General features: G+C 36.3%; 1 protein-coding gene across 1 annotated transcript; it reads left to right on the top strand.

The window, feature by feature from the left end:
- Window positions 1-803: 803 nt before the first annotated feature.
- LOC121407085 (rhodopsin, G0-coupled-like) lies at window positions 804-22663 on the top strand. Its single transcript, XM_041598012.1, has 5 exons — window positions 804-949; window positions 6236-6529; window positions 7622-7868; window positions 19049-19154; window positions 21429-22663. Exons 1-5 carry the CDS (start codon window positions 826-828, stop codon window positions 22143-22145), a joined length of 1488 nt encoding a protein of 495 aa, XP_041453946.1. The 5' UTR covers window positions 804-825; the 3' UTR covers window positions 22146-22663.
- The last annotated feature ends 4907 nt before the right edge of the window (window positions 22664-27570 follow it).

Raw genomic sequence — 27570 nt, 5'->3', positions numbered from 1 at the left:
AAAGTTTCGCTTATTTTTAACAAAATAGTTATATGAACGAGCCAGTTACATCCAAATGAGAGATCGAGAGTCGATGATGTCACTCACTCACTATTTCTTTTGTTTTTTATTGTTTGAATTATGAAATATTTTTATTTTCTCGTCATTGTCATGTAAAAATGATTTCATTCCTCCCTGAACACGTGGAATTCCATCATTTTAACATTTTGTGCTTCAGGCAAGGAGGTCCTAATTGTCAAATTCGTAAAAAATTGAAATATTGTATAATTCAAACAATAAGAAACAAAAGAAATAGTGAGTGAGTGACATCATCGACTCTCTCATTTGGATGTAACTGGCTCGTTCATATAACTATTTTGTTAAAAATAAGCGAAACTTTGAAATGTCATAACTTTCTTATTTTACATCAGATTTTGATGAAATTTTCAGGATTGTGCTTGTTCGATTTTTCTCTATTGATTCAAATCAACATTTTTCTGAGGTGGACTTGACCTTTAAAGTACATGTATATTAAATTAAAAAAAATGCAAGTTTCTTCTACTACATGAAACGAGGTTTGATTCTTCACTAAAATGTGTAATTCCCATTTTGCATTGTGATTCGATGAAGATTTCCTTAAATGCCAATTGAAAAAGACTGAATTATTGTATGATCGATAACAAAGAATAACAAAATTGATCATTGTGAAAAGTGAGAGAAATTTTGATATCATATCCGACTTAGATGACATTTTTAGCGTGGTGCTTGATCTTTTGTTCCATCCAGTAATTCATTAACATGCATGCTCTTTCTCGCAGGACAAACTCGAATTGAGCTTATCAACAGATGGCGACGACGACGGAGTCATATCACTCCGGAACAGAAGCCCTTTCCAATCTCCAGCCAGAGTACATGACCCCTCTGTCTAAGACCGGATACCTACTAACCGGTATCTACCTTACAATTGTCGGTAAGTACCGATGCATCTGCCTGATAATGTTTGTTTTCTTTATTACTGGAAGTCAAGATACTGCCAAGATCTACATAATACATTATATCATTACTAGATATTCCAATTAACGTTCAACATTGTGAATATACTTATACAGACTCGCACCCAGGGGATTCGAAAATTTTAAATAATATACGCATGATATATAACATCTTGTTCATGGTTACAAAACGTGCTTTCACAGATTGTTTTCAGGTCGGAATGTCAAATATTTCAAAAGTACAGTTCTCTGTGACAAATAGTTCTTGAAGTGTATTATCGGTAAACACTTGGTGGTGTACTGTACTTCAAATAAAAAGTAACCCCGCCCCACCCAAAAAATGATAAAATAAATGAATAAAGAATTCTTTAACCTGAAAGTGTGTCCTTATATTGGACATGTTAATCAACATAATTTAAAATCAATAGCTACACAGCATTTTCAAAATAATGTAAGACACCAATAACTAGATTTTTTTTCTTTCGTAATTTGTAAGGCTATTCTTGACTTTACAATGAGCTTCATGGAACTGCCTAAGATCTGTCTGTTGTATAACGAGATATTCAGATACAATAGGACATGATGGACCGTTTATTATACCGTACAGGCTTTGAGAAAGTACACACTAAGAAATAAAGGTTCAAAATTGAACCTTGAAAGGTTGAAGCAAAATCAGCACCCTATGGGTTCAAAAATTGAACCCCCTGATTTGGGGTTCAAAAATTGAACCCTGCGGTTGGGGTTCATTTTTGCACCCTGCGGGTTCAAAACTGTACCCCTAAATTTTAAATTGAACCCCTAGGTGCTGATGTTGCATCAACCTTTCGGGGTTCAATTTTGAAATTTATTTCTTAGTGTGTATAATAGGAATTATTTATCCGAGGTTGGACACTGGCAATAACTATACGAGGGGCAATGCCAGTCTAACCAAAGATTAAAATTCCCACTATGCTTTCGAAAGAAACGCCTAATATATTTGTTTTATATCCCTCTTTAACATGTGGACCCAGTCCTTGTTGATGTTTAACCAATCTAGATCAAGTCTAACGTTGTCGGACCCATTCTTACTCTAGGCCTGTCGAGCTAATGCTGAACAGTTCCTGGGTAGGCTATACGCGCGGCTTCTACCCGACTGTACTGAATGAGAGGTCTGCTGCGCTGCGTTATCCGTTGTTATCCAACTCCCAAGAATGTTCTGTAATCTGATTGGTCCAAATCGGATCACATGATATTCAGCGAATTGCACTATTGCATCCAAAACGCACTATCCTGCGCCTTTACGTCATACCAAAAGTACTATCCTGCACTCTGACGTAATACCAAAAGTACTATCCTGCATTCTGACGTCAGAGTGCAGGATAGTGTGAGGTCTGGAATTGTATAGAATAATTAAGAACTTAGATCAAATATAGCATTAGAGGCAACTCGGTAACATGGGTGATGAGGGGGAGAGGGTTGTATAAAGCAAATAATGCACGCACTTCGACTTGCCAAATGGACTATACCGCACTCGGTCCTGGACTATACCGCACTCGGTCCTGCGGACCTCGGTGTGGTATATCCATTGGCTCTTCTCGCACATCGTTCATTATTTTGCCCTGCATGTACGCGCTGAAACGTGCATTATTTTGTATACTGCACTTTGCACTCAAAGTGTAAAAATACGCGCTTTAGTATCGGATCTTGACTCATCTTGTTAGGTATGTTTATTCAAAATTTAAGGATCCTGTATGAATAGCCGTCGGAATTATATTTTCTGCATTGTAATCTAGACCCAATTCCACAGTGTTTTTGTTTTTGAATTGTCGGTAAGTAATTTGAGCGAGAGCTCGTATTTTACTTTATTTACGATCGATTAATTGCGGATGATCGATCTGGCTTAAGTCAGAGAGCTTGCGCAGTTCAACGTTGAGAAAAAATATCGAGCATGAGCATGCGCAGTTCTTCCCTTGAAAGTATATCGAAAAATATACGGAGTTGCAAGAAAACTATTCGGAGCTATTTGCAGCGATGTGTTTTCCTATTAAAATTATACTTTGTCACGAATTGACCAATCGTTTATCCAGAATAGGCCAACTCATGAATATTCATAAGAGGGATATAAGATATTTCAAGCATCATTATCGTTCACCTTTGATAACGATAAGGAGTTTTCACTGATGACTTTGGAGAATTTAAGAGCAGAGAAATGAACCGAGGACTTTCGCAACTACAACGGAGACGGATGCAAGAACACAGTGAATGTATTGAGAATGCCCGTCAAATGACAAAGCTTGGAAATCGATGTCGTAAATTGGTGAACCGGAACAGAAGTTTCGTCGCTAGTACAATGATTTTACGAAAATATATCGTTTGTCCAGGGTCCAAAATAAAGTGTTATTTTGGTTCACCAATTATCGACATGCAGACTTCTTGGTTGCCCTTTGCCATGAAGGGTGGTTGACAATACATTTCTATGTTCTTGAATTCCTCAAGCGTCTAGGAAGCGAAAACTATTTGTCAAATAGGGTCAACAACACAGAAGTCTTCGTCGAAAACGGATGTATCAACACCGACAACAAAAGTTTAGTCCTTGATTCTGGACAAACGACGTATTTGCAATTTTAGGTCAGCTGTGAAATTAGAACGAAACTGCTGTTCCCGGTTCACCAATTTACTTAAAAGATTTCTTTCAGCTTTTATCGTTTTTCGACTGGCATTTTCAATACATTTACTATATTCTTGGATCTTCCGTGTGCCGCTAAGCGAAAACTCCTTGTTATTGTAACACGCGATATCTCATTATCTGTACTGTACTTTGCTTAAAGAAGAGTATGATCAAGTGATTAGGAAAAAGCAATTGAAATCCCAGAGATTACTAAGATCAGGAAGATATATGAAAGACTCCTCCTTCCATTCTCTTCAATGGATAATTATAGTTATAGTTTATGGTTACTTAGTTTTTGTGTTCTCGCAATGACAAGGACTCCCCTGATAATATGCGGAATTTGGAGAAAAAGCAAAATATGCAGACCAAATCTAAAATGTCATTGACAAAAATAGAATTGAATAATCTAGCAAGGAGAATGTTTAGTTGACATTATATTTCATTTTCTCTCTATTCGTAGCTCTTTTGTTACTTTTAATTCTATAAAGTTTGGTATGAAATCAATCATAAATTATTGCCTATTCAAGTGATTGTTTTTGTGCAATTTTCTTATCACTCATGTTATAATATTGTATAACCAAATTTATATGTGTAAGATAGCATTTATCGGTACACATCCTGGTTCCTATTGAAAAAAAATGATCAGTAAAAGATAAAGCAATAGAAACGAGAAAGATAATGGATGAGATAAAAGGTGAAAAGGTTTTTTTCTCTCCTCTGTCGTAGCAAACAATCAGACACAAATTTTGGAATAAAAAAAGACAGCTTTATTTTAATGCAAGTGCATATTACATAATACAGTGCACTCCAGAATGCTCTTTGAGAAATTGGAATGCGACTTTTGCAGGAAAAGGTGCGGAGATATTTCCTTTACGGTAATCGAGCATGTTCACACCTTCACTCGCCCTTTTTTTCAAAAAGGTGCAATGTCGTCCCCCCCTTCAAAAAGGTGCAATGTTGCACCCTTCCAAAAAATGTGCAATGTTGCCCCCTTCAAGAAGGTACAATATTGCACTCTTCCAAAAAGGTGCAATATTGCACTCTTCCAAAAAGGTGCAATATTGCACTCTTCCAAAAAGGTCTAATATTGCACTCTTCCAAAAAGGTGCAATATTGCACTCTTCCAAAAAGGTGCAATGTTGCAATTAAAAAGTGCTCCCAGTGTAATATTGGTGTGCACATTTTATAAGGTGCAGAATTGATCATATTTGTCTTAATGTGTATTGAACTCCCATTATGTATTACTTTCCCTTATCGTAATGTAAAATAATTTCTTTCCTTAAATATACTGGGATTGACAATTTGTTTATAATGAAATGAAGACGCTTATTTCAAAATCTCAAAATTAGAATAAAGGTCTATTCTTTAATAAGATACAGGACCAAAATGTATATAGGCCAATTCTATATTTTTTATCATGTAATACAAAAAAAATGAGTGTGCGACATCATCGACTCTCTCATTTCCATCATTACCTGTGCTGTGTATGGAGCTTCTTTTTTTTTGGGGGGGGGGATAAATGAATTATTTATAAATTATGTTTTAAATAAAATCATTAAATGTCATGCTTCTTTTATTTTCATATTATTTGGTTGTTAAATTGTTTTCTATACATTTCATCCCAATAATCTTTTTGATGTGGTGGACTTGCCCTTTAACACAATTAAAGCACGGTTGCCAATTGTGTAAGTTTGATATAAGTGGTGAATCATAAACTTAAAGGACAAGTCCACCCTAACAAAAAGTTGAATTGAATAAAAAGATAAAACTATCCAACAAGCATAACACGGACAAAAAAAATCATCAAAATCGGATGTAAAATAAGAAAGTTATGACATTTTTAATTTTCGCGTGATTTCACAAAACAGTTAATGCATATGCAAACGAGGAGACTGATGACGTCATCCACTCACTATTTAGTTTGTATATTATTATATGAAATATTCTAATTTTCTAATCACTAGTGTCAAGTTAAATAACGATTTATTCCTCCCTTAACACGTGGAATAAGCATTGCTTAATATTATATGGTTCAGTCAAGTTGGTACTTATTGTCAAATTTGTAAAAAAAAAATAATACTGTATGACTCAAACAATAAAAAACATAGTGAGTGATGGCCACCACTGACTGACTCATTTGCATGTCACTGAGTTGGGCATATCACTGTTGTGTGAAAAATAAACGAAACTTTAAAAAGCCATAACTTTCTCATTTTACATTCGATTTTGATGAAATTTTCATCGTTATGCTAGTTTTGGTTTTCTGTATTTATTCAAATCATCATCTTTTCTGGGATGGGCTTGATCTTTAATGATTTCAACTTCATTCCATAGTTTTTGTATATATCATGAATCCAGGAGTTTGGGTAATATGCAACTCCGGAGTGTCAGGTGTGACGTCATCAGATGGAATGTAGTTTTACGACAAGTTCTTTCAGAGATCAAAGATAAGGGATCCTTTGACAGTGAATGAAGAATCTAACTTGCTTTTGAATAATATCGTGTACTAGTTTCTGCATGCAATTATCTGTCAATTTTTACAAACTTTTGCTAAAAGTAATTTTGATATTGACCTTAGTTCATAAATTTATAACGATTTGTTGTATTTCATATCTAGGTACGATCGCGACGATTGGCAATATCACGGTGATCTGTGTGCTGTTCCGTTATGGGACCTTTCGGAAGCGGTCCATCAATCTTCTCCTAATAAACATGGCGGCCAGTGACTTGGGCGTATCTGTGACCGGCTACCCTCTTACAACGTTATCGGGGTACTGGGGACGATGGCTCTTCGGGGATGTTGGTTGCAAGTTCTACGCATTTTGCGTCTATACACTTTCTTGTAGTACCATCACAACGCATGCAGTCATTGCATTTTACCGATACATCTATATTGTGAAGACTGACCTCAGTGAGTACCATCATTCTTAGCCACTTTACTTACACAAAATAGTTTTATCTGATTTACATATAACAGCGAGTTTTCGCTCAGTGACCTACGGGGAATTACAAAAATACATATTTGTGAACCGAAACAGCAGTTTCGTCCTAGTCTCAGAGCTGATTAAAAATTGCAGATGTATCATTTGTCCTGTCTAGAATCATTGACTAAACTGCTGTTTTGATGCCCTTTTAAGATGCACCAATTTTAGACAAAAAAAATTATTTGTTGTTCTTTAATGACGGGTATTTGACAGTATTGTTCTTGGGTCCTCCGTAGGTACGTCGCTAGGAGATATCCGAAAACCCCATAATCATGATAATTATGCATCAAATTCGCATTCCGGTCCGAAACATTGGATTATACTAAATATCGATATTGCAGTTTCCAGATACCAGGGATGGTTTTGCCACTTATCGCTGCCAGTGCGCCCGCTTTCTTGATGCAATCCTTGACAAAATTTCGTTGCACTCAAACAGTTGTGTGAAATTTATCAAAAGTACATATACTGCATCCTACCTCTCCCCATTTCTTTCCCTTTTCGCTCTCTTTGTTACGTCTACCCTAATAAGATAATAAGATTGAGCTCAAAGACTCCATAATTATGTTTTAATCACTCTATTCATTAAAAAAAAAACAATGCGCAAGCGTGTGTAGTCTGGGCCCCTTAGCACAAGGCTTAGTGATTGATCATTGGGACTGATTTCTACAATTAATTGCATTAATTATGATGATCAGTCGTGTTCAACGCCATGGAAATCTGCTGGTCCAGCAGTGTTTTATAATGGTGTCAAATTTAAAATGATAAATTCTAAAAATTTGTGTGTCAGTTTACAAATTAAATTCGAGGGAGCGTAGAAAGTAAGACTTGACTTGAAATGTAAACAGAATTTGATATATCTAAAAAAAAACTCTATTCACTCCCTAAAAATATTGATCATTATCGTCATTTCTGAATATTTCTTGAAACAGGGAATGTTCACTCATGCTTTAATGATGATTTTTTTACAAAGCATCTTATCAAAAAAGGCACTATAATATTGCTTCCTTGTCCCTTCACAGGACCGAAATTGACTGCGAATTTCACGTCCATTGTCATCATCTTTATATGGGTATATGCCTTATTCTGGACTTTGACTCCCTTTGTCGGCTGGAGCAGTTACGTCTACGAGCCCTTCGGTACTTCTTGTTCTATCAACTGGTTTGGACGATCATTCAATGATATCTCCTACATGGTGGCCTGTGTTATCGGCGTCTATCTTGTCCAGATTATCGTCATGGTCTACTGTTACCACCACGTGGCTAAAAAGTAAGTGATCAGCTGTTTTCAGAAAATGAATAAGAAAAGCATTGATGTAAAAATTAACAGTATTTTAATATGCCGAAGGTGACGAAAACGGCCCATGAATCTGGAAACGCTTCTAAAACGTCGGCAACGCCAAAAGGCAGATTTTTTAACGCGCATGCGTATTGAAAAAGCTGTACTGACTCATGCCCGGGGAGGGGGTATACTCTGTATATTGTGGACAGTGATCATGATGCGCCGCGGAGGAGATCCCCGATTTTACTCTCGATTTTCCGTTCCAGGGCATACCATCCCCCCCCCCCGGCAGCCAGGGGAGCGTTTCATCAATATTTTCATCCAAAGTTGTCAGATCTGACATCTTTCCTTGATTCTGATTGGCTGAGAGGCACTGTTCCTATGGTAATTGTTGGATAAACTGGTACTTGTCGGATAAAATGTCCGACAAGTCCTTTCATGAAACGCCCCCAGGTGCCAAATAATACCCGTTCCGAGGCATGAAGATTCGCTTTCCTTTCGCTCCAGGGGATGACGTCATCTTCCGAGCATTTTCCGAAGTGTTACGATTCTGCTCTTTCGGCTCTGATTCGTGGGCTCCCGAAGCGGGCCCGAAGCCTTATTGTGTATAGCTTACACAAATTCGAATGGGTAGCAAGCAGGCGACATGCAGTGCACGGTGCGGTACAGTGGCGCTGGCCTGCACCTGGGTACGTACGGGTACGTATCATAATATAGATGCAGCTAGTTTGGATGGACACATACCTGCATACCCCGGACGCACACACCCTTTCGATAATTCAACTGATCCAAGACCAAGGAATTTAGAATGCCCAAGTAACAAGTTTCTAGGGCTCTTTAGAGCATCAACATTTACTAAAATATAGTTCAAGGGCCCCTTGATTTGTCGTGTTTAGTTTCAGGGCATCATGAAAATCATTTACAAGAAATAGTTCCAGGGACCCTCTTTTCGAACATTTTAATTAGTTCCAGGGATCCCCACTTTCATAACGAGCAGTTCCGGGGCCCCTTAATTTCGACTTGCCAGTGACACATACGTACCACATAGTGCCCCCCCCCAACCAGCCTTCCAATACCTCGAAGTCGAAGATTCATGAATTTTGATATTTTTAACATAAAATACACCCCCCCGAAAAAAAAAAACTTTTACAAGAAAATATTTTGTCTGACCGGTTGTCACATCTAAGAACTTGCCATAATGTGTTTTGCGTGACAAGCACAGTCCCTGTGGTCAATAACAGAAATAGCATTTGCCATATAAAATATTGCATGTAACGCTCCACAGATCTTTTCTATGCATTATTCAGTTTCACTATGTAATATCGCCGGAATTTGGAAAGTTATTTTACATGTTTTATGAGGAATCAGAATAGCAATGTTTCCATTTAAATTTTACATAAATTTTTACAAAATGGCCGCCAAAAACGGGGATTCGACAATATATCGTATTCCAAGTAATATAGAATCATGATTTTGGCAAGAAAACCACAATATCTGAGGTCAAGAATCTATTGGAATGAAGATAACCAACTTTATTTAAGAAAGAAATTAATTTTAGTGATTTTTTTCTGACTTTTCTACGTATTTCCAGATTCGAACTCACATTAAAGCTCGATTTAAGTTTTTCAGATTAAACGACCTGAACATACCTTTTAGTGAGGGAAATGTTAAACCAGTGTGTCATTATGTGCTTTCACTAATTTTGTTTCAGGTCACACAAAGTCAAAGGTCACTTAGGTTCATTGAGCTTTGACCATGTTACATCAATTTGAAATCTTAACCAAGGTTAAGTTTTTTGAAAAGTAATAACTTTGTGAGGACATGTGTAATAAACTATTAATGGTCATCTGGCGTGAGTTTTAAGCCATAAGTTCAATGTCACTAAAGGTCAATACAATTTGACCATGTTTTGGTTTTACTAAACAAAACTTAACCAAGTTTAATATTTAATTTTCACATAATGGTCATCTAGTAGGCCTATCGACAAATCGATAAATGAAATCAAAGGTCAATGGGGCTCAACTAAATACCAAATAAAAGTTTCAAAAAAATGTAAAGAGTTGAGATTATTTTGTTAATACCCTAATAATACTTAATCACGGTGAATAAAAATGGTTTGCGATGCTTGTTGGATATGTGAAATTAAATGAATTGAAAATCATATTTTTAAAGGTAATTTGAAGGCAATAAACTTTTTTTTAAATCAAACGGAATCCCTCATTAAAAATATTCATCATACAAGTAAGGTAGTTGTTTTCGAAGTCACTCCTGTTATGCTGAATTATGTCGTGTAGGCGATCCCTATAAGAATTCAACTTCGTTTAAGTTGACACAATCTATTGACCCTGAATGACAATTGATCTTCACTAAGTAACCCGAAAATCCATTTGTGTTTGTGATTCTTGATAACTATTATGTAAAATATTCATGAAAAATGTCCTTTTACTTTAGAGTTATGATGACATTCCAAACCATACCTTGTTTAAGATTGTAATGTTGATACCACAATGGGTAATGAAGTATCAGTAATCATCTAAGTTTCAGGCGGTCACTTGACCAAGGCCAAAATTCATTTACATGTTCGTGGTATCAACATTAAAATCTTAAAGTGAGGTTTTAACGTGAGTATTCAAATATTTCATCATAAAAACGTTATCAAGTATTTGCAAACTGATGAATTAAATTTCACGTCACTAGGTAGTCAACTGTTTTCAACTTTTACAAATTAGAACGTCTCTGGCAGCTTCACCTGTACTTCATAATTCAATATAGCGCCAGAGCTGATTTTGAATAGAAATATCATTCACGTAAGATGAATGAATTTTCAAAAAGAGAAAAATAGCATTCATCTTAAATCAAAGTTCCTTGACCTAATATCACCTTTTACCTTGATTGAAAGACTTTATTTTCATTTCAGATCATTTGTGGTATCCAAAACCATCTTACTCAAGTTTCACTTGTTGTGAAAAGTATTTTTATTTTTAGATTATGAACAAAATATACATTCTCATCCAAGTTGATAGATCTGAAATGACCTTTGACCTTGACCCATTGACCTGAAAGCATACTAATCTAATACCTGATTCCTGATAATCATTTTATACTAGTTTAGCTATTGATCGATAATTTCATGATTATTGGAAAATGAAAATATATATTTTTTTAATAAAGCGGATTATTTTTATACCAAATGATTCCTTGAACTCAGAAATGATAGTTAAGCTGCCAATATTATGGTTCTTGGTAACCTAAAAGCCACGATACCATCAAAACCCAATGTTTGGCGGCCATTTTGTAAAACCTAAAATGGTCGACATATACTGAGATATCGGTTCAAATGGAAACATTGTTATTCTAATTACTTTTACAATAAACTTTTTAAAAATGTATAGTTTTCAATTTCTCCAAAAATATTTGGCGACGGCTAAAAATGAGATCTCTCACACTGACCGTATTGTGAACGAATGCACGTGCCATGGCACGCAATGTGTTGAGTACGCTCGGCCATCATAGGATTATGATAAGTAGAAAACATGTGGATATTAATGTCAATAAGGAGTCGTATAGAAAGACAAATGAGAACATCCGGAAAGAGGGGTGAATGACATCGATGAGAAGATGACAGAGATTCAAAAGAGTTGGTCACGTGACGAGGATGCGGGGAGGTACTACAGTGCCGATATATAAAAAAAGTTTACATAGACCTGTAAATAGATATATTTGTAATATCCTAAATTATGTTCCACATATAAACATTGGTATAGAGATCTCTTTAAGTAAATAATAATATAGGATTTGTAAAGCGCACTTATCCACCTTGCTAGGTGCTTAAGGCGCTCCTATAATTATTACCCCGGCTAAGCTAGTTTACCGATTCTGGTGCGCACAGCTTTTTGAGGAATTACTTCCTGCCGGTACCCATTTACCTCACCTGTGTCGAGTGCAACACAGCATGGGTAAATTTCTTGCTGGAGGAAAGGGGAGAGATAGAACCACTAGACCACAACACACCCATGACGATATAGCCTGTCGAAAAGTCTTTCCGCTTGAGTGAGCACCACTTACTTTTGAAAAGTTCGTGAAAATGACCTGTGCAGAACACGGAAATAGCTATATGAATAAAAGTAGACATTAATAATGAAAAAAAATGGACTTAAGCTAGATATCTGTTACTTTTTTAATTTGTTTCCTTGCCCAAAACACTTCATAGAGCATCATTGCACCCCCCCCCCCGACCTCGAGGCCATCGTGATGATATCTGCTTTACATGGAGAGTGAAATGGTTTAAGCTTGACTTTCATTCTGTTAATCATTGTCAAGCTTGGGAAAAGTGTGGAGAAACAAGTATTAAATGAACTATAAAATGTAAACCCAATCAAATGATAATAACCTAGTGAAAAAATTCTGGAGATGTATGAAATAAACATTCAGTTATGTCCTCAGATCTAGTTGGTACAAAAAAAAGGATAGAGGTTGTGCTTAAAATGTAAATTTGGGTGCCAAGGTTGCTACAAATTGTTTGAATGTATCTGTTTCATTTTAATTGGCTAAAAATTCAAAAGAAATGTATGAGGAATGTACCGCAAGGTCAGTTTGTTTTCGCCCTTTTGGTTTGACACAGCGTGAGAACGAACATTTCTAGCAAACCGATTTTTGCGAGCTTTACAAAAAAATTGACAGTACTCACATGTAACATTCAGAATTTTTACTCTCATTTGATAGATCCAAACCCGAACCCAAGAATATATGTGTAAACAAATATCCCACTTTTATGGAAGCTTAAAAGTGCCACCGAGATGTTGAGATAATTATCTCGGGAAGTCGACATCTTGATAGCAAAAGATAAGATGACGAGATCCCAGATCTCATCATGTTGACATCTTGTAGAAGAGATGATGAGATGACAAGATCCCGGATATCATCATGTTGACATCTTTTAGAAGAAATGGTCAGATGACAAGATCTTCGATCCATGATCATGTCATCTAATCATCTCTTCTACAAGATGTCAACATGATGAGATCCGGGATCTTGTCATCTCATCATCTCTTCTTAAAGATGTTGACATGATGAGATCCATGATCTTGTCATCTCATCATCTCTTCTACAAGATGTCAACATGATGAGATCCGGGATCTTGTCATCTCATCATCTCTTCTTAAAGATGTTGACATGATGAGATCCAGGATCTTGTCATCTCATCATCTCTTCTTAAAGATGTTGACATGATGAGATCCGGGATCTTGTCATCTCATCATCTCTTCTAAAAGATGTTGACATGATGAGATTCGGGATCTTGTCATCTCATCATCTCTTCTAAAAGATGTCGACATGATGAGATCCGGGATCTTGTCATCTCATCATCTCTTCCAAAAGATGTTGACATGATGAGATCTGGGATCTTGTCATCTCATCATCTCTTCTACAAGATGTCAACATGATGAGATCTGGGATCTCGTCATCTTATCTTTTGCTATCAAGATGTCGACTTCCCGAGATAATTATCTCAACATCTCGGTGGCACTTTTAAGCTTCCATACACTTTTGTACATTTTTCCATTCCCAGGACTTTTTCGAAGTGTAAACGCATTGTACGCACTGTATAGCTCGGTAAAGAAAGTGATGCACTCTTATGTGGCCCGTTTCATATAGAGAGTTACAACTGCTGTAACTGTGTAAATTATGACAACTACCATGGCAACAGGGCTCATCAGCCAATCATAATCAAGGTTTCCATGGTAGTTGCCATAATAGCAAAGTTTCAACAGTTGTAATTCTTTATGAAACGGGCCCCTGTGGGTGTTTAATGAAGTTGAGCGAGTTACGAGCAACTTTCTTAAGGACAACATCAACACCAACGAAGACCTGGGCCCCGTCTTACAAAGCGTGACGATTGATCCGATCAACCCTAACTCTATGGAAATCCATCAGTGTCAAAACAATTTCTACAGGAAATTTGCACAATTTCCTTTGTAAACAAAGAGAAGCACAGTGAATTTTCAAGAAAACAATGAATGCATGAAAATAAATCATGGTACTTTGCTGGCTGTCCATAGTTACGATTGATAGGATCAATCGTAACTATTTGTAAGACGGGGCCCTAATTTGTATCATTTACCACAAGAAAGAATCACGGAACACCCACATTCAGTGGCGTAACTACCGGGGGACATGGGGGCCCGCCCCAATCGGCTGGCATAAAAAACGTGGAAAAGGGAGGAAAAGAGGTAGAAAGAAATAGAAACGTAGGAGGGGATAGAAAATGATTGTACATTATATCATGACATGTCATATTATTCATAGTAACTTATATTACATAAGAAATATTTTTTATGAAAAATTATTTTCTTAAGGCCTATGTGTTCATTATTAATGGTGCTCGTATAGTATTTTAATGAGATATATAATCCCGCGGTACTAAACATCCTGTTTTCAAGTCAATATAAACGAAATATATTTTCTCGCACTTCAGGTTATTATTGTTTTATGCAGTGACATATGCTTCTTTTCTTCATGGCTACTTAAATTGATTGCCCCTCTTCAGGTCTGAATTAAAAGAAAATCAGCTCGCGCTCGTAATATTTGATTGCTGAGATACTGATCATGTTCATGATTACAATGACTACAAAAAGTAATTTATGTGTCTCATTTCATTTAGTGTATTTCAACACGGTAAACGAATTTCAGCCTATGGCTGTTCTTCTGAACGTCCGTGCATACATATTAAAATCACATTACATTTAAGATACATAATACGAAATGAATATACAAATAAAATATCATCAATATTACAGAGAAAAACAAACAAACAAACAGAACAAACAAGTTTAAATGTTATTCTAACAAATCGTCAAGAGTTTTTTTTCATATCATTATGAAACATAATTTGCTCAGGGCCTATGTTTTCATTGTTCCTGGTGCTCGTATTATCTGTTTAATGAGATATATAATCATGTTGTGCTAAAACCTTCCGTTTTTTCCACTCAATATACATCAAATATGTTTCTTCGCACGTCGAGTTATTATTGTTTTATGTAGTGACATATTATGCTTCTTTTTCATGACAATTTAAAGCGATTGCCTCATTCTAAGGTCTTCATATAAAACATATCCTATCCGTGATCACGATTGCATTAGTGGATTGGTGAGATATGTCTGATCTTCATGAATTCCTAAAATCAGTCCTTATGTCCCTTTTTCTGATCTGAATATCAATTTTTTTAGCTCGCGCATAATTAGGTTAGCGTAATTATGGTCTAAGTGAATTCCTACACACAAGCCTTAGAATCTCCCTCTTCAGGTCTGAATTTAAAAAATTTTCAGCTCGCGCTTCGCACTCGCAATATTTGATTTGTGAGATGAGTATGATAATCATGATTATAATGACTACAAAAAGTAATTCATGTGTTTAGATGTAATTCTAACAAAATCGGCAAGCACTTGGCACTCGATTAGATGACTATGGTGAGATATGTATACTCTCAATGAATTCCTTGAAAATAGTCCTTAAAATATGCCTGTTTGGGGTCAATATATACAAAAATTTCAGCTCGCGCTTCGCGCTCACGATATTTGTTTGGGGAGACAGGTACGAATCATAAAAATGGCTTAATGTCCCTTTTTAGGTCTGAATATCAAATATTTTAAGCTCGCATTATTCGATCAGTGAGATGCATATCCATTCAATGACATTTTTCTTAATTTATATGTCAGGTCAGTATACGTTACAACTGAGCGCGATTCGCGCGCTCACTTAGTGACTCAAAATTTTTGCTGGTGCCCCCCCCCATGCCGTGACCCACGGTACGCCACTGCATGTACCGAAACTTCTTGGAATAATGTATTGAGTTCATGTTTATAATTACAGATACTATAATCCTATTAAGTTAAAGGAAATACTGTCGCAACTTCTGTGGTTCAATTCACACATTTTAGTCGATGGAAAAATTCTTTATATTCAAAGATGGTCCGAATCTTCTTTAAACACTATTTACGATTTTCTAACAGAAGATGGACTTTTTAAATCTTTTGAAGTTACAGTTGAAAACTACCGTTACACATCCACCATGATATAATTCTTTATCATCTGCCATACCAAATGAATGGAAAAGAGTTAATAGAAACAAATACATAAAACAGAATACACCTTTTGAACCACACGACGATCGATTACATAAGTTCCTTAAACACAAAAAAGTTTCTAAACTATGTTATTCTCATTTCATAAATATTATACTTTAGATGTGTCAGAGACAGATCAACGATACAAATGGAAAAACGACTTTTCACTGCAATTATCAAATAATGAAATTTGGAATTCTCGTTTTACCCTGATATACAAATCGTCAATAGATAACAAGCTAAGGGATTTCCAATTCAAATTTATATACAGAAAAGTGTCAACAAATCGTTACTTATATAAAATCGGAATATTTGCTTATTATAAATTTTCTCCTTTCCGCCCATGTAAAGAGAAGCTACAAGTAAGAACCATGCAAGTCGATGAAGTGCATAATTACGTTACCTTTATGGATACTCATAAATCTTATTACTCAAGATCTTTGGGAGGCTTTTCCATTCTCTGTTCTAGCAAGTTAAAAGTCGTTAACCTGCCTAAGCTATCGGCAGTAGACTAATCTTTAAATCCAAATTGTCTTCCTGAAAAAAATTGAAAAAATGGTAACAAGATAAGATTAGTAGTCCTCACCATCCATTTCATCAGTATTTCTCATTTAAAATGGAATGGTATCATTGTATTCATATTTTGTTGTGCGTGTTATTGTCACAATAAAACGAAACTTTATTATCATGATGAATATATAATGCCTAAAGAATGATTAAGTCGACAAATGCCCTTTTCTCTCTCGAAAAAAAGCACTTGCGTATACGTACGAGCGCGAAACACGAGCTGACTTTTTATTAAGAAATAAAAAATGGAACATTAAAGATTTTGTAATAATAAGTGGTGTCTTCTTCAAATAATTCGAGTTCAAAGCGCGAAATAAACTCTCTCATTATACTGACCCGATAGGCAACCTTTTAAGCACATTTTAACATTAAAGAAAACTGTGAAGGATATATATTGATATATATTCATCCACAATGTGCTGCACTCAACCCAGGTGAGGTAAATGGGTACCGGTAGGAAGTAATTCCTCAAAAAGCTGTGTGCGCTATGAACGCCTAGCTTAGCCGGGTAATATAGGAGCGCCTTGAGCACCTAACAAGGTGGATATGTGCGCAATATAAACACCCTATATTATATTATCTAGATCTCACATCGGGATCTCACCATGATGCTGGCGCGAATGGCGAGCTGATTTAGGGGGTGGGGGCGATTTAGACCTAAAGAGGGATATTCTCAGCAAAATTACTAAGCAATTAGTACAAATATAAAGCTCGAGCTGAAAATAGGTAATATACTAACTCGAAAAGCGGACACTTTAAGGACTATTTTCTGTAATTCATGAAGATAATACGTAACTCACTAAATTTGCCTGTTAAAATGCGAGCGCGTAGCGCAAGTTGATTTTTTAAAAAAATCTAACACTTTTTTGTCAGAATGAAAAAAAGTGCGTATCTTCTTTAAGCCAACAATGAAAACTCGAATCGCAAGCAAAATAATTTGTGCATATCAAAATAAAGCTCCATGTTTTCCTCGAGAGAAGATTATCTCCCTGGACAGGGAATACGAGCGCGAGCGAGTTTTTTTTTTTAGTTTTACAGATTAATAACCTGATTTTTCATCTCCATTTTCATTTTACCCCCTCCCACTATTTCATTCACTTTTCGTTCCATTTTTATCTTGCTTCTATTTTTTTCACTGGTCCTTCCCTTTTCCCTTCTTTTTCTTCTTCGCGTAGCGTGAAGCCCGCGGCAGGTGGATACCAGGGAGCGAAGCCCCCGGCAAGTCCAGAATTCTAACATTTCAAGAGGGCATTAAAAAATCATTTATGTGAAATCACTATCATAAAATTGTCAAGTTAATCTCATTAGAATACTTTTTGTTAAGAGGTATAAGAACAGGTATCACTGATAGTACTTAGAAATACAGTGCATCCCGCAAAAAAAAGGAAACCCGTTTTTGGAGATAGATTTCACAATTATTAAATAGAGCCTATGCTTTTACTATGAATTTGATTCTCATGGCAAGATCTGAATCTCATCATTTGAAACCAACAGCTTAGCACGTATGCATATGACAGATAACAAACAAGAAATATCAGAATTTGGGCAGAAACTCACGTGTGAATATGAATCCACTCTCATTTCAGGGGTCAGTGAGAGAATCTTAACAAAGAATACAAAAGAGCGCGATCGTCGTACGTATCACGCACCAATCTTGTCCGATTTCTCTGCGCAACCTGATTTTGACATTAAAATTTCAAACTCATCTTGCTCATTTAATTAATGCGTTAAGTGTTTGTATCAAATTGGGTATCAGAATAAAGAATAATGATTGAATTATATGATTATGTAAATAAGATATCATAATTCATTTGTTTTTTGAAGAATAACGACATGGGAATCCAGATTTCCCTTTTTTCCTGAGACGCACTGTACATTATGCATGTATTATATGAAATGGGAATTAAAGAGTTTTAAAAAGAAAATGCGAACGAGCGAAGAGAGTGAGATTGAAAAGTTTCGCACATTTTCAGCTTCAAATCCTACATTCATTTTTTCTTTCAATATGTTTGTGTTTTCAGCCTTTTCTTCATATTCGTCATATTTCTTTTACATTACATTATACGTCATCTCGCCAAGTCGACTTATCAAAAGTTATATGTCGACATGGCGAGGTACGTTATCTCGCCAAGTCGACTTATGAAAGGTTATATGTCGACATGGCGAGATACGTTATCTTGCCAAGTAGACTTATAAAAAGTTATATATATAACGCCAAACCAGTTTTGTTTCAAGACTTTTCTGGTGTGGACTGATATAGATACCAGGCTGGTGTTAAAATAACATCGGTGTGTTTGCAGTGTACGCCACTGCCTTATTCTTTATCATTATTTCTTTATACATCTGAAATTCTCCTAGCAAAATGATTAATTGCTATACTGTAGTAAGATAACACAACCACCTTCATTGTCGCGATTTCCTTGACCTATTCCTTTAAAATTGAATTTTGTTCTGTTTCTATTTCCATCCATCTTATTAAGAATCAGAGGAATAGACCCAGAACGAACCCAGGGAAAAGATTCAGGTGTCAACGTCTTCAGGAAACTCCGAAGAAGAGAAGCAAAGATAGACACACATGTCACAAAGGTTAGTCATGCTCACATACTGACGAGAAATGACCAATGAAATTAGTCACGAAAGGGAATCTCGTCTTAATCAAAACAAATGGAAAAATCTACACTGTTTATTCATGGGCGTATGTATATAGTCAAATGACAATATTTAGTATTTAGTTTATGCACATGTGTATCCCTGTTTTGTTGACATTGATTGTGTATTTACAGGCCCACTGTCATTGTTTCAATGTTATTTTAGAAAGACCAAAGCATTTCGCTTATGCCTCTGTATTGCCGTACAATCGATTCTTTTACCTGGTGTAGTTAAAAAGATTTCTGAAGTACACAAGAATGAATAAAGATAATTTGAAGAAAGGATACAAAAATGATACATGTCTGGGGTATCTGAATTTCAAAAAAAGAAAATGACATGTGTAGTTGGGTTTTGAAGCAGTACGAGGGTTAATTTATATGAACAAGTTCACGCATGTGTCAAGTTAGAAAAAAGCAGGTCCGAAAAAAAACATATTGGTGAAAATTTGGCGGCAATCCATCAAAGAATAACCGTATTTAGGATAATTCAATATTTTGTGACGTCAAATGCATGCAGCTCCCTCCCTGTACGTGATACAAATTCAATTCACTCGTCATACGTGAACTCATAACAGCCAAGATTCAAGAGGTCGACCACCCCAAAAGGTGTATTGCTGGATCCATCTACTTGATCTCCCGCTCTCCGCTAACATTTTTTAGAACATTTAATCCATACAAGCACGGTCTACCAAATTTAGGTCCATTTTCATCTCATTCATTTTTTTTCTTTACCCAAGACCATGTGTTTTTTTTATAGTGTTAAGTTGATATTAAGTTGTTGTCTGACTTTACCTTTGACTATCATAACTACTTAGATCTCTTTGATTGTTTAGGCTTTTCTACTTGACATAATTGAAAGGGGACAAGTCTATGACAAAATGTATCACCCATGAAAACCCCCGAATTTATTTCTTTATTTTTCACTTTCTTCGCTCGAAAATTCAATTATTTTACTCAGTAGACCTGAAAGTAACTGCCCAACACAAAACTCAGTCATCTTAACCCTAAAAGGACTGGGCATTTTGAGATGTAGAAAGGACTCTAATGAAGACTGGGGGACCTCCTTCAGGCGAGCGTTTCATGAAAGGACTAGTCATACGTTTCATCCGACAAGTCCTGTTTTATCCGAAAGTTGCTATAGTAACAGTGCTTCTCAACCAATCAGAATCCAGGAAAGTTGTCAGATCTGACAACTTGTCGGACAAAAATATTGATGAAACGCCCTCCTGATCTCAGCTGCCGTTCGCGCGATCACGCAATTCTTTAAAACATAAACTACAAGCCAGTATTAAAAGACATTTCTGAAAATAATTTCTTTTATCTATTACGAATAGATTATGCAAATTCATTCGTGAAAACATTATTTGCATATTAAACACCCAGTTTCATTTCAAATTTTCTTCTATTTTTTCCAGATGTCATCTCTGTAATCCGATTTAAAGGCTTCCACAAAGAACATTGCAAATGCCAATTTTTCCCTATATATTTCTTTGTTTTTAGAATTTCTTATGTAGGCCTTTTTCTATTCATCTTTTGTATTTTTAATTGTAATTTAACATCTAAATCGAGCCTTATATCAGTTAAGCAGGCCAATTAATGAAAAAAAACCTTGTATGAATTTCATCTCCCATAGACTTTGTACACAAAGTATAAAAATAAAGTCATTTTCGGCATGACATTGTCTCGTAAAAAGTCATGTGGCGTCGCAATGCTATACCCGTATGTCGCAAATTCGGTCCCAAAAGTTGCGCGAGACTTAAAAAAAAAACGTCATGCGATTTTTCGGCCCTATCTTTTTGCGTTTCGGAAATATCGCGCGAAGCGTTGAGGGGGGAGGGGCATCATGCCCCCCAGTCAGTGGCGGACCGTGACCCGGAGGAGACAAAGCATTGGAGGGGCACATAATTGTTCACAAACAATATAGTGCCCCTCCAATCATTGTCTCCTCCAGGTCACGGTCCGCCACTGCCCCCAGTCCTTTTTTGGTTAAATTTTTATCCTTGCGACGCCAGAGGTGATGAAGATTTTCTTGCAGTCTGTTTTTATAATTTCTCAGTTATTGCGAATTTAATTCTAAGCATCATCGGTCGCACACCGATTTATTCTCAATTAAACTCATTGAAAAATATAGGTCATTAGTTTGTGCGGTTTTAAAAGTAATATAAGCCGTGAAAAAATTCTATTTCGATTTTAATACTTTGATTTTTTTCAGATGTGTTTCATGATGATGATAAGCTTCATAATAGTCTGGACTCCTTACGCAGTTGAGAGTCTGAGGGTGGCTCACGTGCATCGCATCAGTGCTTTTTCAGCTGTCATCCCAACAATGTTCGCGAAAAGTTCTTGCATGCTTAACCCCATCATATTTTTGTCATCGAGCTCCAAGTTCCGACGGGATCTGCGCAAGATGTGGAGTTCCCCTCCGTCCCACGAATCGCTTCGCCAGGAAGAACGCAACAAGACGCAACCCTCGCTCTATGTCCGACATAGCGATATATCCTCGGTATACCGAAACAACACTGCTTCCGTGTACTATGACAAAGAGCGAATCTACATCGGTGAAATGCGCGCCACCAGTATACAGAAGGAAGCTGAACTCATGCGACGCGACCCGGAAGTGCTCTCGATTGCGTCATCGACAAGTTCTGACGTCCATTTTGTGGTGAGGGATTCGAAGAGGCCCAAAAGGGCCCTGGGACCGCGTGGCCCTGAAATGTTTACAGCTTCTGGGTACACCAACCACGCGAGTTCAACGAGTGATAGTGCTGGACAGTCGACGTCGTCTGGCACAAAGAGGACTGGTTTTGGAAGTCGTAAAGCGTCAAGACAATATTCCGTAAAGTCCCAGTCGGAAGAAACTGCAAATTCGGGAGAAATATTTACTCTTGACGGTAGTGGTTTGGAAATGATGAGCTTACGAAGGCTTTAAGACTACTATATAAGATGTAAATGTTTGGCTATTCTGTTGATATCTTATTTAAAAAATGGGGGGAAATTCACTTTTGGATGTGTATGCAAACTGTTCCAATTCTTTCCACTTTGAAGATAATTGTTGATTATTGTCACGCACATTGGCGTCCTATGATTATCCCACTGGCTTTAAGTGAGTCACGTTTGATTTATCACTCAGGTGTTTTGTCGTGTTATCTGTACTTTTCTACACATCGAAGTGTGTCTTACTGTGGATTATCTTATGTGAAGGTGTCAGGTACCCTATTACCTTGCCGACTACAGGTGTATTCTTACAAAGTACCTGTATCCCCAACAAATTATTTATTTTTGAAAAGCTGACACAGATATTTGCTTTACACATGTTTGCTTTAAGATAAAGAAATAATTGTCATTCAAGGCTTTGGCTTCGAAAACAATGATTTTTCAATAAATGACGTTCTACTTATAATTTCACAAGACTGGGGGTGATTAAAGTTTTGATGGATTATTTCAATTCTCTTATAGGATTTAAGAAATATTCAGAGTAGAATTGTATAAATCATGGATTTAAGAGATGATATAGTTAGAAAATTCAGGAAAGTATTGTGTACACTACTCCACCTTTGGGGTACCATGCTTAAAACTATTATCATTTTGTTCTACTCTTCAACATACACATTTCCTCAAAATGTCACGCGAATCCAATGATTAGAATTGAAGTTATACTTTCAATATTATTTTCATGGGAAAAATTATCATTTCGTGCAATTTTATAAGGAAATAGCTATATTACTTATTATTGAGCACATTTGTAAAGTCCCATGTGTTTTACATAGTAAAACTCCTTCGGCCGTTTTCGAATTTTATGTTGATACGTTTTGTCCTTACTCCCCTTGTTAAAAAAGAGGAAGAATATTGAAATATAACAAGTAGCACGGCGAAGGACATACATCATATTAGCTGTGGATGCAAAATATGAATATCATTTTAAAAATGTTTTGGGCTCCTGACACATAGAATGTTTTTTAATGTGTGGTATCTACGTTACACTTTGTATTAACCAATCAACTATACCACCATTGGGACGATTTAGGTCCGCATCAACTGCGCGCATGTTTATAGAGCAACACCAATTCACCGCGTCACCAAGTTTGTCACCAGTCGATTGATGTACCTTTAAAACAAAATGTTTACCAGTCGATGTTTAATGCAACATTAAAGTAAAAATATGCACTGTTATTTCAATTGTTTTTGATAAAATATTTATTTCGCTTAACGATTTTCCAGTCATAATGATAAACCCGTTCTTGTTGCTTATATTGCAATTATGTGTACCTTTTCAACTGGTGAAATGATTCATCGGAATGTTTTTGAGTGATATTGTAAAGTAAAAGACTTATCACTATAAGCCAGAAAATTTATGTTGTCTCATAATAACAATAATAATTATAATATGCAACATCTATATAGCGCTTAATATACATATATTTTTTTAAAGCGCTGCATACTATTACCCCAGTTTTAGCAAGGTTACCCTGGCCGGACACACGATCATTCAGAGAATTCCTTCCTACCGGGTACCCTTTACTACACCAAAACAATAACATAATAATAGTCCCCTTAATTGTAGGATAAAATTGCGGACAAAGATGTAGCCTTAAATTTGCGACGGTCTTTGGCAGACTTTCCGTCCATGACGACGTAGGAGACAGGTCTATAATCAGCGTGCAGTCACACACACGGATGCGTTGAATTCTTGATTTTTTTTTCTGTATGTTATGAAACTTAGTTTAGGGCTCGCGTAAATACAAGTTTTGTTTTTTGCAAGCCCCTCAGTTTGGTTCTGAAATACAAAAATCATCCGAGGTAATTGTTTTTGATGAGTTGTGTCCCCCATCGTTATGATTATATGAAATTATGGCTTGTAATATTTTTGAATTTGTGATGTTATATTTATCATAATTTTGTATAACTGTGAAACGGAAAATCAATGAATCATATAAAATTAACCTCGTCAGTGTGTGTGTGTGTGTTTTTTTTGCATATAATCATTATAGTAAAAAAAATGGGGGGGTTCTGTGAACCATCATGATATATTTAACGGGAAGTGTGTTTAATGCAAAACAAAAACACCTTTTGCCTTATTGGGGCTCCAAAATGGCGAATTTCCCAGGACTCTGGGCAAAATACAAAAAAAGTAGTGTGACTTCGGCAGCCCCCTGGTTGGTAGGCTTTGCTGTGCCACCACTTCTTTATATGGAGCTGATAGAGAAAATCTATTCTTTCGTCGTTAAGTGATTTCTAGAAAACAAATGTTTTTTTTTTCTTTATCTACATAGCCGTCATACCATTTTGCCACATTTGGGGCTCCAAAAAGCACGAAATTTTAATAGTCAAGCTATGGATGAGGGTGGGGTATCTTCGGCGGGCTCTCGCGGGAGTACGCTTTAAGGTGTCCAAACGTAATTGCATGTAACATGCAAAGCCAATGCCTCCTCCAACTTTGCCAAGAGGTTTCATTAACATATAATGTGCTTTAACATGAGAAAACGCCTTTTGCCCTCATAACCGTAATATACACCGTTCCATCGCTTCGCACATTACATGCATTTATGCGTGTTAGTCATACCAATGAAAGGAATGCCAGCGATCGCATTGTCGTCTGTATCATTACAGTGATTTGGACACTGAGGTTGCTTTTTTGGGGGTGTAATTTTAATGAAATATCGAGAAATACATTTAGAAGTATTTGCCTTTTAAGCAAATTAAGGCATTAATACTGTCATGAAGCATATCAGTATTCTCGTTCATATTCCGTCTTTCGTGTCGAATGCTCATATTTTGCATTAGTTGATGATGTTTATTATAAAACAGAAAGACATAAAAGCACATGCAAATTTTTGACCATCAAAAACATGAAAATGTTGGCATAAATCCTCATATTTTTCAAATTATATTCATCGGACTCTCCAGAAAAAGATTGCAATCGATTTCTACCATCTTAATCAACATGATCAAAGTGAAAAGTGTATTCATTTAAGATTTTCCTATTGTCTGTGGGAAAAAATATGGAAATAATTGTTTATCGTAAAAAAATGCAGATGGCCGCCGAAATTGCCAATTCTGAACCCCATGGGCAAAATTTTGCAAGGGAACATCAAGATTCATTAACTATGTAATTCAGGTAATACAAAAACGGTGGTTAAAACAATATCAGGATGGTGCATGGGGACCGCCATTTCCCACTAGGCCATTTCACACCCACTATCAAAATCATGATCAAGAGGCCCTAGCAACTTTGAAATTATAAACCAAGCTTGATTATGTGCGTCACGTTTCCTAACAGTTGAGAATGATATCAGGACCATCAGGTTTGGAGAAAGATTGATTATGATTAGGGAATATCAGACCACATACAAGATAGGTCTATACTTGACAAAGAAAAAAACCCCGCAAAAAATAGATTGATGATGATATTTTTATATTAGCGAACAATAATTTATGCAAGGGAGAAAAAGAACAGCAGACTTTACAATCATTAATGATTTAGAACTCAAGATGTAATTGAAAGGTCTGAATACATTTGATGTTTCCGGAACAAAAGAATGCAATTTGAGAGTAAAGGCAAGGGAACAAAAGGACGAGGAGACGGGGAATGAATTAAAGAATGAATGAAAACAAAGAGGAAAGGGGATAGGAGAAATGGGGGGAAACTGTTGTCTGTAGATTATTGTATTGATATAGAATAGAAAAAATAGGTACAAAAATAAGAGGGAGAGATAGAGAGAGAAAGAGACGCATGGACGTGCATGGTGAGTGTGTGTGTGTCGGGGGTATATGTATATACGTTGATCTGGGTAACACAATGTGTAGGTGAAAAGAGAATGGGTAAATTAGGTTTGTGAGTAAGGACATGTGTTCACCTGGGTGAGGATGACGGCGAGTGCTAGTGGGTGTGTGTGGGTGGGTGTGCGTGCGTGCGTGAGGACTATGTGGTGTGCTTAACATGTATGTTTGTCTGTGTTAGGGGCGTATATGTGGGTTGAGAGGGATGTTTAGGCGTGGGGGTGGGTGCTTGCGCGTGTATAAGGAAGAGAAAGACTCTGTCTGAGATGCACCATGTATACAAGACACCTTTTTATTATGTTTATGCAGTCTATACGAGAACTCATATTTCAATCTGGACCAAAACCTAACTGAAAATAACTACGAAGTGTATAGGTATATATACTTAATATGGAGTCGTTTTGGTGTAGTTGTTTAGACTCTCGTATCTGAATAAGATGGTCGTTAGTTCCTATCCTACTTAAGAAGTTAAAGGAACAGTCCGGGCTGAAAATATTTATATCTAAATATATCTAGAGTAAAATTCAAAAAGCAAAATGCTGAAAATTTCATCAATATCGGATAACACATAACGAAGTTATTGAACAGTTTTATGCACATCGTCATGAATATTCATTAGGTGGGCTGATGATGTCAAATCCCCACTTTCCTTTTTCTTATGTCATGAAATCATAAATGTTTCATTTTTCACACATGTGTAAATGATGTGTCTCCATTATGATGAAATAAGTTGCTGCAATAAATAACTAATGCACTTAATCAGTTGTCAATCCAATTGTTTCAGTTCTTGGTAGATTTTCTTTAAATAAACATAATTTCATATAATAAAATACAAAAGAAGAAGTGGAGATATCATCAGCCCACCTAATGGATATTCATGAAGACATGCCTAGAACTGTTTCACCGGAACAATGCAAATCTTGAAAATTAAAAAAAATCGTTATTTATTATCCGATTTTGATCAGATTTTCTGCATTTTGCTTTGTGAATTTTACTCTATTTACCGAGATATAAATACTTCCCACCTGGACCATCCCTTTAATTTCTTCCAGTGAGAAAAAATGTCATACACTCAGTACATTGCTGTAATTCCTTGAAAGGCAGAGCGAGTAACAGCTGCCTTTGGTAAATGATAACTGTAGTTTATTAGCAGACGTCTGCTAATTATGTTTCAAGCGCAATATAGGTAGAGAAGTATTATGATCATCATATTTACTATTTCGACGCTGTCAAACCTTTCTACTTATGTCAGACACTATTCATTTAATTGTGGTTAAAAAAAATTAATTATGATAAATGCATTCCTCAACTATGTATTCCCGCTATGACACAAGTGATGGGATTTGAATCCAGAACCTTTTCATTGAAAAGGGGGAGGGGTGCTTTATCATTGCTCGTTATCTTTTGCCCATAGACGATTAGCCAAATTCACCCACCCCAGCCTCACGCACTGATTAGCAATAATTGCACATGATCATCACAAGATAATTTCGAAATGGCACCGCTTATCATCCACTTGATCCCAAACTCTAATATTTGCGTACAGTAGTCCAAGACAGAGCACGGACAGGCAGGGT

Source organism: Lytechinus variegatus, chromosome 2, assembly GCF_018143015.1.
Source record: "Lytechinus variegatus isolate NC3 chromosome 2, Lvar_3.0, whole genome shotgun sequence".
In the NCBI taxonomy this organism is placed as follows: domain Eukaryota; kingdom Metazoa; phylum Echinodermata; class Echinoidea; order Temnopleuroida; family Toxopneustidae; genus Lytechinus; species Lytechinus variegatus.
Note: the sequence above shows the minus strand (reverse complement) of the source record. Positions and strands in the feature narration are given on the sequence as shown.